This window comes from Andrographis paniculata, unplaced genomic scaffold (assembly GCF_009805555.1).
Source record: "Andrographis paniculata isolate CXL003 unplaced genomic scaffold, ASM980555v1 Contig11END, whole genome shotgun sequence".
In the NCBI taxonomy this organism is placed as follows: Eukaryota; Viridiplantae; Streptophyta; class Magnoliopsida; order Lamiales; family Acanthaceae; genus Andrographis; species Andrographis paniculata.
The window spans coordinates 1,897,834-1,912,070 of NW_026137391.1; the positions used below are offsets into that span (position 1 = coordinate 1,897,834).

Below are 14,237 nucleotides of genomic sequence, written 5' to 3' on the forward strand. Positions count from 1 at the left end.
TATGATTAAGGGGTATTTGGCAATTATTAGTTTTTTTAATCGATCAAATTGCTAAAAGTAGGGGTGTCAATTCGTGTTTTTTGGTCGTGCGTCGGGTTGAGCCATGGGGATAACAAAAAACTGTCAACCTGAACCCGACCCGAATCCGAAATCTCATCTGAAACCCTAGACCTGAACACGACACGAATTCTTTCAGGTCGGGTTCAGGTTGACCTGAATCAGTTTCAGCTTACCCGAAACCTGAACAAACCCGATACTTTTTATCCATTACTAATATAATATCAATATTCCTTGAATCTCATGTCAAACACAACCCATACTATAGTTTTGAAACGGATGGAATATAATTGATCCAATATATTAAGAATGTTAAGAAAAAATAGAACAAATTCAAGTTTTACATAGAAAAAATAAAGAAAAAATAATTTATTATAAGTTAGCATTTTATTCTACATAATATGAAGCTTTTTGGGAAAGTTCGGGTGTTTTATTTTAATAAAAAATATACATATTTTTTCAAAAATATTAATATATCACATGCGTTTATTATTTTATATTCTTACACAACTCCCATGTCTCACATTAAAAACCAAAAACCAAATCAAAGGAGAGTAAGTGTGGATCCACACGTGGATAGAAAAGAGACACCACTTTTTTATTTTATTATTATTTTTATGATGTAATAAATGAGATTTTTTTAATGCGCTATGGTTAAACCTTTGACGTCCATTTTTTAGGATAATAAATAGAGTGTGCAAGAGGTGAACATACAACCATAACTACTCCTTGAGTTTCAAGGGCCATTTTATTTATTTTCTTTGGTGCAACGGTGTAAAGAAGAAAAAAATAAAAGAAAAACAAATGGCCAAACAAATACTCCTTCCGTTCCAGATATTCTGTCTGTGTTACTGTAAACACTAGAATTTAGGAGGAATATAATTAGTAAATAATTAAACATGTATTAGTGAAAATAATTATCGTATAATAAAAATAATTATAGATTAAAATTAAGACAATTAATTAATATAATTAAAATTAAAAAAATATATATAAATTAAAAATTTAAAAATAAGATTAAAATGCATAATTATTTTTCAAAAAAAAATGACAAAATAAGTGAGACGGACGGAAATGGAAAGGTGAACATGAGAAATGAGACGAATGGAGTATAATATATGATTGGAGTTGAAGAAATTTAATCTATCAAAGAATTCGATGGACAGTTGATTATCCCATAATAGTTCAGTGGTAGAGCGTGCCCCTCATAATTACGCCATTGTGCAACGACTGTGAACTATATAAATTTATTACTTTTTCTGTTCCGAATATTTTGTCCGTTTTACCGTAAACACGATAATTTATGAGAGGTATAACTAATAAATAATTAAAAATGTATTAGTGAAAATAATTATCGTATAATAAAAATAATTATAAATTAAGATAACTGATTAGTATTATTACTAAAATTAAAAAAATTATAAATTAAATTTTTTAAAATAAGATTAAAGTGTATAATTATTTTCCAAAAAAAGAAAGTGACAAAATAAGTGAGACGGACATAAATGAAAATATGGACATAAGAAGTGAGACGGAGAGAGTATTTTTTACTACAAATAATTAAATAAGTCCATAAAATTACATAAATATTATTATTTTTTACACAAAAATAAAATTAAAATTAAAATTTTGTGGGACAAATTATGAAAAATACAACTATAAAAAATACATTTTGGGACTAGGTCAGGTGCCCGTAAACATAATTTAGTTCTGTCCTTGCATATAATAATTTCTTTATAAAACTTTGAATGCATATTTTTTTCCCTTTTTATTCTTTTATTTTTTCCTGCTTTAAATGCAATATTTCCAACATTTTTTTTCCATTTGAATATAGTAATTTCCTCACAAATTATGCATTAACTTCAATTTCATTTTAATTCTTCCAACACATCGAGTTTCAATGCATTTTTTTGTCTTAATTCCGACAATTTCGTTTATCTCCAAATCATCAATGCGAGATCGAGCTCGAATGCTTTGATTATACTCTTATATGATAGGAAACAACCTCAAGAATCAACCTCAAGAATCGGAAAAAAAGAGACGAAGCTATAGTGTACATTAGGAATTATTAGGGATAGATAAATCTACCGAAAATACCGAAATACCAATTTACCGTATCGTATCATACCAAAAATATCAAAAAATTTCAGTATAACAAAATTTTCGATATGGTATCGGTACCATATCGTCAATTTCGGTACAATATCAGTATAAATTTTTTAAAATTTCGGTATTATACTGTACCGATAATATTTTAATTAAATAATTTAATTATTAATATAAATAATTATTTAAAACAAAATTAAAGAAAAAAACCCTTACCCACTCTACAAATACAAACCGCTGAAAAAAAAAAAACCTAATTCTTCTCTCTTCTATTTATCGTTTCTTCTTTTCCACTCTTCAATTTCTTCTTCTCTATCATTCATTCTTTGTTTTTTCAATTTCTTCGACTCTTTCAGTTCTTCTTCTCTATCATTCATTCTTTTTTCTTCAATTTCTTCGTCTCCTTCGGTTCTTCTTCTCCTTCGGTTCTTCTTCTTCTCCATCATTCCTTCTTCATTCCTTGACTTCTTCGCTTACTTCTATTCTTCTTCTTCTCCTCTTCTTTCCCCTTTTTTACTATTTCTATGTTGCGCTACTTGTTAGAAGTCTAAAACATATGTGGTCGCCACCGCCGTTATTTTGTCGCTATTTTGCTGAGTAGGGGGTGGTCTTTTTTGAATTTGTTTAAAACAAGTTGTGTTATAACCAGTATATATCGTTTTTATACTAAAAATTTTAAAATATTAAATTTTTGGTATAAACGATATATACCCGTACCGTATCGAAACATTCGAAATTTCTATCACACTGAAATTTTTCGGTGCGGTATGCAGTATGCGGTATGGTTCAAAATTTTCGGTTCGGTACAATATATGTCATCCCAACGAATTACCATATTCGCTCTATCCTTAGAATCCTAAAGAGATGAATTGTAATTTCTTCAAAAATGACATATTTCCTATTTATGGATTCCGAATTGGTCCATACCACAAACCTATTATGCTGTTCGGAAACTAGAGGCATTTACTCGTTGTTAGAAACCTCTGAGATTCTAAAAGATGCAATTAGGGATGGCAATGGGTACCCGATCCGAATACACATGGTTGGACCCGAGATCCGAAATGGACCCGATTATACCCGGATCCGACCCGAATAATATACCCGACAAGACCCGATGGATCCGAAATTATTTTTTTAATTTTTAAAATTTAACTTAAAATTGGACCCGAACCCGGATCCGGACCCGACATATATCAAAATTTATATATTTTAATCAAAAATTTTATAATAAAATAATAAAATAAATAAATAAAACTAAAAAATATATTTTTAATATAATTTATATTATTAAAAATTAATTTTTTCATATATATAATTAATATATTAGTAATATATTAGTCGGGTCCGGGTCCGGGTAGGGTCCACCATTGGACCCGAGACCCGACCCGGACCCGATAAGGGTACATAATACCCGATTCGGACCCGGACCCGATGCCTGTATCATTGGACCCGATCCCAAATAAATGAGTCGGGTCCAGGTCGGGTCTCGGGTCTACCCGGACCCATTGCCATCCCTAGATGCAATCACCTATCAGATCGGACGTTTACATTGGCAATGGTTGATGTGGCGATTCTACACCTCAATCGTAGACTTCTACAATATCATTTGCAATGAAGAAGAATCTTTAGGAGATATCTCTCTCGAAATGAATTGACCGTAACAATTTATTAGACACCCTCTACATAAATAGAACATCATAATGCCAATATAAGATTAAAGATACAAAAGAACATAAATTTCCCATCTACCCTACGGTCTTAATAGTTTTACATGTTACACAAAATAGATGGATAAAAATTGTTTTAAGGCAAGTCATTTACGATTGAGTGTCTTCATTTTCTATTTTTGAATAAATGTATTTTTTTACGTTAGATATGTGAAATGGTATTACTGATACAAAATAAGTTGGTTGAATAAACCCATTAAAAGTTTACAAAAACCTTGGGTCATATTAAAGTAAAAAATTTTAACAATCATTACACCAAGTCATGGGAGATTAATTGCTCCGTATTCAGCAGAAACAATATTTCAAGAAGACAATATATATATATATATACAAGGGTAAACTGATTTTTAAGTCTGTTGATGTAATTTTTCAACAAAAATAAAGTAAAATTCAAAGATATAGAAAATATTCTTAAACTTGATTAATTAGTGTCTGAGATTAGGAATCTCTAAACACTGTATGGTACAGAAAATAAACTGGAAAATAAAAGACTGAAATTTAAAGTGGTGATCCCCAAATCTGACTTTGCTTCGTTGAAGTTGATTGAAGATGCCTTGCCAAATAATGATCCAAATCCTTAAATATTCTCTGGGAAACCGTACTGAAAACCGTCACCCGAACGGTTACAACGTCTCCTTCCCAACCGTCTTCCAACCCTTCTCCTGCTGACACGTGTCCTCAGCAGACCGAAATTATCCCTATATTTCACTCTTTGAGCCGACCACAGACCTTCCGCCCTTTAGGCCCGACTGCCAATCTACAACCGTATTGGTCCGACTGCCAATCCTCCCGACTTGCAAACCATCTGACTTGTTGGTCCTGCCGCAGAGTTCCGACCTGAGAACTTCCCGACCTGAGGGCATCCCGACCTGCGGACTTCCCGTCCTGAAGGCCTCCCGACCTGCGGACTTCCCGTCCTGAGGGCCTCCCGACCTGCGGACTTCCCGTCCTGATGACTTTCCGTCTTGAGGACCTCCCGACCTGAAGACCTTCCGACCTGAGGTATTTCCGTCTTGAGGACCTACCGTCCTGAGGTCCTTCCGTCCTGATGACTTTCCGTCTTGAGGACCTCCCGACCTGAAGACCTTCCGACTTGAGGTCTTTCCGTCTTGAGGACCTACCGACCTGAAGACCTTCCGACCTGAGGTCTTTCCGTCTTGAGGACCTACCGACCTGAGGTCCTTCCGACCTGAGGACTTTCCGTCTTGAGAACCTACCGACCTGAAGACCATCCGATCTGAGGTCTTTCCGTCTTGAGGACCTACCGACCTGAGGTCCTTCCGTCCTGAGGACTTTCCTTCGAAATAAATCTATTTTCCTTGAGCCAGTTCAACCAACTCTAATGTCAGGCCCATTTTTCTTTTACCTTGGGCTTTTTAACCTAATTCTAAATTTCATACATAACAAAGTCTCTTATCATTTTAGTTTTGTAAGTGGAGCATGTCACAAACTAGTTTCATATGTGAAAAATTTTCACTGTTTTTGTCCTCCGGCGTCGGAGACGCCCGCATGGCTCGCCGGAGGCCACGTGTCCGACACCTGGCGGACACGTGGATTTTATTTTTAAATTTAATTTTAATTTTATTTATTTGGTCCAATTTAAAAAAAAATTAAAAAATAAAATAAAACTCACGTGTCTGCCAGGTATTGTGACCTCGCGGGACACCTGGCGGACACGTGGCTTCCGGCGAGTTACGTGGGCGTCTCCGGCGCTGGAGGACTAAAACAACGAAAAATTTTCACTTATAGGACTAGTTTGCAACAGGCTCCACTTACGGAACTAAAATGATAAGGGGATCCAATTACGGGACTAAAAAACAGTTTACCCTATATATATATATATATATATATAAAAGAACATATATCTTCAAGAACACATTCATAGCTTGTGCTTCTTCTTCATCAATAGTGTTGTCTTTTTTACGAAAGGAAAACGCCAAACTAAATGTTAGTATAGTATTTCACCTAACAAAACATTAAAAATATATTATATTTCGCATAATTTCGGAGCTACTTATTATTAATAATAAAATAGAAGGTCTATTTATAAATAAAAATCTAACATAACTCATAAATTAATAAGTGTTTCTTTTGCATCAAACTTCCAAATTTTACTATTTAGACTATGCATTTTTTCGAAAAAATATGTATTTTTTTCTCTCGCAAAATCTCATCAAAATTTTACTGTTTGGACTTCGTGTTTTTGAAAAAAAAATATCTCATCAAATATTATTTTAATATCAGACTTAAATATAAAATTTAAACACAATATCTCGACAAAATAGAAACAAAAAGAAAACAAAATTTACCTTAATTACCACTGAAGAAGAGATTCTCCGAATATTTCATCAAAGAGAATTTATTTTGTAAGCCTATTGATCTTAAAATCACTATACTCTTTCTTTGAATCAAACCATAAACTACAAAAGATGTGGTACCAAAATCAAGACTGAATATAAGCTCTCTATCATTGCACACCATCGACATCAATGTAAACTCACTGCCTTCAAGATCCATCCATAGCACCTCATCAGACTCCATCCATAGCATCCCACTCTCATATGTCTCGTGCATCAGACATGGAACCAACAAATCATCAAACTTGATCCATTCGCCGCTAGTTTTCTTCCGCACAACATGACACTCATAGCTATTAACATTGCCAAGGTGCATGCAAAATTGGGCTTGTGAAAAATCTGCAAGATAATATGAAGTTCGGGTTCTCCATGCTTGCCCCGGATTATAGAACTTGTCGTCCTTTAGGTCGAAGAGAATTAGGTTATAACTATCGGTTTATTTTTGGTATTCAAGTCTTTCTTTGCTCAAACAGATATGATCGTCCAAATGGAAGCTTTTAATGTCATCTCCATCTTTTATCTCCGTTGTTTTCGACTCGTTCCAATGTCCACTTTTGTCGTTAAACAATGCGCATTCTTCCCATTGCAAATTGATAACTACTATTTATATCCTTTGATAATGAATCGAAACCAATGTTGAATGCGAAACCACACAAACCGTGAAAAAGAGATCTCAAATTTGTATACATTCTGGCAGATGGATTCCAGAGGATGATCCACAATGTTGCATCGTTGGAAATGAAAGATACGAGTATTAGGCCATTGTAGGATTCCCAAGTTTCATGGAGGATTCATAAATGGCTTCAATTCATTATTTTCTAATTTAGAGAGGAAGAATGTATCCTGGTAATGGGTAAAAAAAAGAAGTGATGAATTGATCTTGGATTGATGGAGATGCCCAAGGTCGAAGTCCCTGTTGGAGATGATTTGGTTCCATGACTTGGCGATTTGAATCAGAAAAGCGATATAATGGGAAGTTGTGTGAGGATAAGCTCTACAACATCTGTCTACGATATTTATCTTCGCAATCATAATTATCTTCGATTTAGTAGTAGTTGGGCAATGGGTGGTATTATGATTACCCAAATCCTATATATACTAGAAAAAACACTAAATCGAATGAATCCATTTATATATATTGTACGAAAAATTGGATAACCATTTATGCAATCCAAACAAATTTTAAACAGATTATAAGTTGGTTCCATATAATTCATTCTCATCGAATTTAAATCTAATACTCCCTCTGTCTTAATATAATAATTTTGTTTACCATTTTTGTTTATTTCAAAACAATAGTCTCATTTATTTCAAAACAATAGTCTCATTTTTATAAATATTCGTATCACCGTAAAATTATCATTAATTTTTCATTATTATTACACAAAATATCACTACTTTTTATACTAATACACTCATAAAGACAAAAAAGAATATTTGACTCGTATTTTTTACCAACTATCTCTACAATATCAATATTTTTTAAATCTCGTAATCAACTCAAATAAGCTCGTAATTTTAGGACTGGGGAGTAAAAAAAATTATTAAAAAACATGAAGGGAACCAACTCTATATTTCATAAAATTATGAAAAAAAAATGATAAAAGTCGATGAACTGGGCTTGACCCGGCCCGTTTACAAGCTCTAATTAATTGTATTGTATGGTATTATGGAATAGAAAATACCAATTTTAAATTGAAATTAAAATCTGACTCAACTCAACTCAACCCATTTACGATTTAAATTTTTGGTTCCTGAGCCTCTCCGCAAAGCCCTCCCGTTCCAGTTCCAGTTCTTGTTCTTGTTCTTGTTCATGTTTGTCTTCGTCCTCCTATGAAAATGAAATGAAAATGGTGGTGAAGAAGGCTTCGTTGTCTCTGATCTAATCTACTCTGCTCTGGAGTGAAGGAAGGACACGATCGCGCATCCCGAATAGGCTTTTCCGTTTCAATTTGAGTCAAGAGAAGCAAACCCATCTCCATTACAAGGTAAGGTCAGGTCAGGTAAAGTTATGAATCACTTCCAATTTATATATATATCTCTCTCTATCGCCTATTTCAATTGCTGCTTCATAATTCACGAAGTTCTGCGGTTTTTGAACAACGACTGGTTGATGCTCGATCTATTTTCATACAGTTTTCCAACGTACAGCAAGAGTTAGGGTTCATAATACCCTCCACTCGCTCTAATTAATGCTGTCTATTCATAAGCGAATTTTGTTTCTGAGAAAAAAATGTAGTCACTGATTTGGTTATTCAATTGTTTTGTTCTTTTCCCATGGCAATTTGGGGTTTAGGGCTTCGGTTTGACTGTACAGTATTTTGATTGTTGTGCACTTTTGAAATTCTTGAAGAAAGGATGCTATTAATTGAGAAATGTGAATGCTAAATCATGCTTAGGGTTGTGAAATTTGCAGGTTGTGCTCTGTAAATTTATCTAACATTTTGGTGAATTTGATATTGTGCTGCCATTAAACTTTTTCCTGTGAGATGATAATTGAGATAGATACTGCATCATAATTACAGTATAATGTTGTGGTTAGAGCTAGAAATCCAACCATTTATGGCTCGATTGATCTGCTAGCAGGCTCGAACTCTGCCTGTTTAAACTCATTTAGAATTTAGAACTTGGATTATTAGCTGGAAGAAGAAGCTCAAGCTATGTTTGCCAAAAAACTTTTAATATATGTTCAAAAGAAGTGAAATGATCTTTACATAAGGTAAAACAAGTGTTCAAACCATTCGATAATGCATATTTGACTGATTTTAGTTTGTATAGCACAACTCTCTTTGTCTTGCTCGTTTAGCCTAAAATAAATAATGTTTTCATGTAGCTTATTATCCCAACTCGGTTAGCATAGAATGTGCTCGGTTGAAACAAGTTTTTCAATTTCTATCGCGTAACAAGATATCTCAAAGTTATCTTGGTTCTCCTAAAATAAATAGCGTTTTCGTGTAGCTTATTATCCCAACTCATTTAGTATAAAATGTGCTCTGTTCAAACAAGTTTTTCAATTTTTATCGCGTAACAAGATAGCTCAAAGTTATCTTGGTTCTCCTAAAATAAATAGTATTTTCATGTAGCTTATTATCCCAACTCATTTAGTATAAATGTGCTTGGTTGAAACACGTTTTTCAATTTTTATCATGTAACAAGATAGCTCAAAGTTATCTTGGTTCTCCTTGTTAACATCTTTATTTTTAGGCGTGGATTAAATTGGTTGTGTGCTTTGGAATATTTGGTTGAATCCCGGTCACAATTACGATAGACTTTTTTTTTTTTTATAGGGCTCTGATACTATGTTAGAATTACAAGTACAGTAGTTTTTACTTATCTATGGTGTTTATTTTCCTTTTCGTCAATTGATATCTTCTTACATTCGTCGTATATAGAGATGTACATCAAATCGAAGTTGTCATGGAATGTGGTACTTCCGGCCGGGAACCTCAACGTCGAAGGCCTAATGCTTCAAAAGGCTATAATCACCCGCCTCACGGCTGACTTTGCCGCCAAGAAAGCCACCAAGGATCTCGGCTATTTCCTGGCGGTGACCACCGTGGGAAGAATCGGCGAGGGAAGGGTTCGACAGCAGTCGGGCGACGTCCTATTCCCGGTGGAATTTACGTGCGTGACATTCAAGATGCTCCCGAAAGAAGTCTTGGATGGCACCGTGTACCAAATTCTCAAGCACGGCGTGTTCTTGCGATGCGGGCCCATCGAGAAAGTGTTCCTATCCCACCAGAAGATGGACGATTATCAGTATGTCTCCGGCGAGAATCCGCACTTCATGAACAACAAGTCGTCGAAGATTGAAAAGGGCAGCGTGGTGCGGTTCATGGTGATCGGGCAGAAGTATATGGAGGCCGAGAAAGATTTTCAAGCCCTCGTCAGCCTCGAAGGCGATTACCTTGGCCCGATTTCTTACCCGGAATAGACGACGAAAAATCGAGGTACTCCCTTCTTCTTACATTATTATCTTAGTATATGAACTCTTGCAAAAACTAGCTGTGTTTTCTCTTATGAATGCTGTAAAAGAGGATTTGCATTTTCTCAGAATGGGATGTTTTGGGTTTTAAAGATCTCTTGTGAAGAAATAAATTTGTTTCCATGAGTACGTGATACTTCATCCGTCCCAATACAATAGTCTTATTTACTATATTTGTCTGTTCCAAAACAATACTCTCATTTTCATAAATAATCATATTACTATAAAATTATAATTATTTTTTTCATTATTATTACGCATACTACTATTTTTTATATTAATACATTTGTAAGAACAAAAATGTTTTTTATCTGTACTTTTTACCAATTATCAACTCAAAATGACGGTTGATTGTGTTGTTCTGATTTTTTTTTTAAAAATAGTATTTTAATTTGATATTTTATTAAAAAAATAATATATATTTTTTATTATTAAAAACTGTGGAGAGTAAATAATGTTACTTTTAATTTAAAATTAAAAAAAAAAGAACAAAATTCAATATTTAAAAAGAAATTCAATGTAGTAGAAAACAAATAAGGGTCGGCAAGAGCAAACAAATTGTCGATTAAAGTTATTATTATTTTATTTATTTAAATAAATGACACTCACATTGATTTTATTATTATTATTATTAGTACTATTCTTGCCAAGCACACTTAGGGGCTGTATTGGATTTTATAGGATTTTATTGGATTTTAAAAATTCTACGAATTTGTGTCGATTTTTTAAATCTATAAAGTCTAAACAGAGTTTAGTGATTTTTATTAATTGATTTAGATGAATTTTTATTCATTATTTATGAATTTATATAAATTTGATAGGATTGTAAAATATTTTTTTATTAATTTATATAATTATATAAATTTATATAAAACACACTTGTAGATAATTTTTTTTATTTAAATTATTAATTAAAAATATAAATATTTTTAATTAAAAAAAACACATTATTATTATTATTATTATTATTATTATTATTATTATTATTATCATCATCATTTTCATTTCCATTATATTACGGTCTCATTTTTCACGTAGTAGTAGCAATATTCATTTTTCATACATTAGCTTTCGATTTATTGTGAATTTTCATCTTCTTTGTAGAGATGTCGGAAATCTTAAACTTCATATTCGATTGAAAATTCATCTGATATTATTTAATAAATATTTTTTTAAAAATGATTAATGATGTAAAAATATTTTAACATGATATTATTTTTGTATATTAATATTTTTTATATTATTATAATTCAATATATCAATTTATTTTAATTTATATTTGGTATTATGATTTATATATTTATTACATAAAATAAACATATATATAAAATTAAGATCCAAATTTACGATTTTTGCAGAAAATATTTGAAATTAAAAAAGTAAAATTAAAAAAAAAAGTAACTATAAATTAACGATTCAACGAAGAATGACACAATAATAATGTATTTGATTATTAAAAATAGCTGATAATTGTAATACATATTTATTATGATAAAAATAATTTGCTAATATATTTTAATTTTAAATTATTATTTTTATTAAAATATTTTAATAATATTATAATATTTATTACTCATAATAATAATAATAATAATAATAATAATAATAATAATAATATATTTTCAAGAATTCATCAAAATATGCTTAACATGAGAGATTTTATATAATACAAATTTTTTATAACATTTCATTAAAATTCAATAGTTTCGGTCATGATCTTATAAAATCTATATTGAATACACCCCTGTAATTTCGGTCATGAGATTCAACATCCACCCACCCAGCCACCCGCATTGAATAGTTTCTTTTTATGGATTTTATATAAATTAATTTTAATTAAATTAATAATCCAATACAAATCCAAATCTGAAATTATTCATTGGACTATGATTTTTAATTCTAAGATAATATATATATTTTTTTCATATCAAATAGCAATATAGCTTCATGCTTTGATTTTTTTAGTTATTCTCTAAGTTGTTAGTCAATACTCCTTTCGTCTCATTGAAAGGTTGTCATTTTTCATTTTCGTTTGTCCTAAAGTAAATTATCCTTTCCTAATTTAATAATTGTACTACTTACCCAACGTAATAAATACCCTTAAAACTTACACTATATTACAAAAAATGTCATTACTTTTATATTACATAATACTAATAAGGGTATTTTCGTCTTTTTCACTACAACCCATTATAATACTAATATTCAAAAATCTACGTACAAAAATAAACGACCACTTTGTACCGTGACGGAGGGAGTATTATTATTATTATTATTATTTCACACAACACGGATGAACTAATCTATTCAATAAGTTATACTTTATTCGTTCTACATATCAAGTTACATTTTTCATGATTTTTTTTTTTAAAAGTATTTAGAATTTTTATTAGATTAATTAGTTTTTTTAATCTTAATCACTAATTGTTGTATTATATTTTAATTAATTTTACTAATATAGTTTTAATTATTTACTAATTATACATATTTTAAATTTTTGTATTTACGGTGACTTTGACACAATATTAAGAACAAAGTGAGTACTATTACTTTGTGATTGCAAATAATATTATATATATATATATATATTTGATTGGTCGTACTATTTGTCAATTGTGTATCAAAAAGTGTATTTTGAAAACTAGGCGTGTTTTCACATATTTGTAAGAATGGTATTTTTGAAAATAATTATAAGTTATAATACAAAATAAATATTTGGATTTTTATTTGTATCATATGTGATTTATTATTATTATTTTGTATTATTAATTGAAGTTTGTATAGAAATAATATTATATGGCTAATTAATAATTGTCAAAATGGTTGTTTTGCAATTGGAATATTGCATGTGTGCTAACATGGACCAATGATACTCCCTCCCTCCCGCAACAAGTGTGTCGTTTGCTTTTTGTACGTAGATTTTTGAATATTAGTATTATATTGAATTATAGTAAAAAAGATAAAAATATTCCTATTAGTATGGTGTAATATAAAAGTAATGACATTTATGTAATATATTGTAAATTGAAAGGGTATTTATTATGTGAAGTAGGTAGTACAGTTACTAAATTAGAAAATGGTAAATTTGTTTTGGGACGGACGAAAATGAAAAATAGTAACCTTTCAAGGAGAGTATAACAATTTTTAATGCCAAATGTTTGTGTATTAATTTAATTTTTAATTTTTATTTTTGTATATTTATTTGAAAAATCAATCCACGCCAAAATTTGGTAATAGAAATTGGCCTCTGAATAATCCATGTTAGCTTTAACAGTACTATATCAGTGCACGTCATAATATTTCGGTGTTAAGAAGATATTTTTAACGACTATAAATTGAATATAAAACTATATAATCCCTCTGTCCCAATTGAAAGGTCACCATTTTTAATTTTGTCCGTCCCAAAATAAGGTTATCATTTCCTAATTTAGTAATTATACTACCTACTTAACGTAATAAATACTCTTTCAACTTATAATATATTACACAAATATCATTACTTTTATATTACACCATACTAATAGGAATATTCTTGTCTTTTTTACTACAATCTGATATAATACTAATATTCAAAAATCTACGTGAAAAAGCAAACGCAACCCTTCTTCCAACGGGACGGAGGAAGTATAATTTTTTATTTATATGATCAAAATAATAAACAATGCTTATATGAGATTAAGAAAAAATAAATATTTTAATGCACAAATATTTATATGATATAAATAAACGTTGGAGATATATTTTAAATTTTAATATAATAATGTTTGAGAACTTTTTACTCTTTTTATGTACATATTTTTAAAAATTTGCTATTATTATTAACTATACTTTTTAAAAATATATATATACTTCATCGGTCCATAAACTAATGTCCTATTTTTCTATTTGGGACGTCCAACAACTATTGTCCTATTTTTTTTTATAAACACAAATTTTACATTTTTACCTTTCATTCATTTATTACTTTTAATCTCTACCATACAATCAAGGACAAATTTACCAAAT

General features: G+C 30.7%; 1 protein-coding gene across 3 annotated transcripts; it reads left to right on the plus strand.

Annotated features, from left to right (window-relative positions):
• The first annotated feature begins 7,973 nt into the window (after positions 1-7,973).
• LOC127250959 (DNA-directed RNA polymerase V subunit 7-like) lies at positions 7,974-10,361 on the plus strand. Of its 3 annotated transcripts, none has more exons than XM_051274476.1 (2): positions 7,974-8,250; positions 9,640-10,361. In XM_051274476.1, the coding sequence occupies exon 2, from the start codon at positions 9,642-9,644 to the stop codon at positions 10,179-10,181; it is 540 nt and encodes a 179-aa protein (XP_051130433.1). In that variant the 5' UTR covers positions 7,974-8,250; positions 9,640-9,641; the 3' UTR covers positions 10,182-10,361. The 3 variants fall into 3 exon arrangements, with proteins under 3 accessions (XP_051130433.1, XP_051130441.1, XP_051130425.1); XM_051274484.1 differs by having other exon boundaries at positions 7,974-8,240; XM_051274468.1 differs by having other exon boundaries at positions 7,976-8,235.
• The last annotated feature ends 3,876 nt before the right edge of the window (positions 10,362-14,237 follow it).

Excerpts from the sequence above, each read along its gene's own strand:
- LOC127250959 (XM_051274476.1), top strand. The coding sequence starts at position 9,642 with ATGTACATCAAATCGAAGTTGTCATGGAATGTGGTACTTCCGGCCGGG.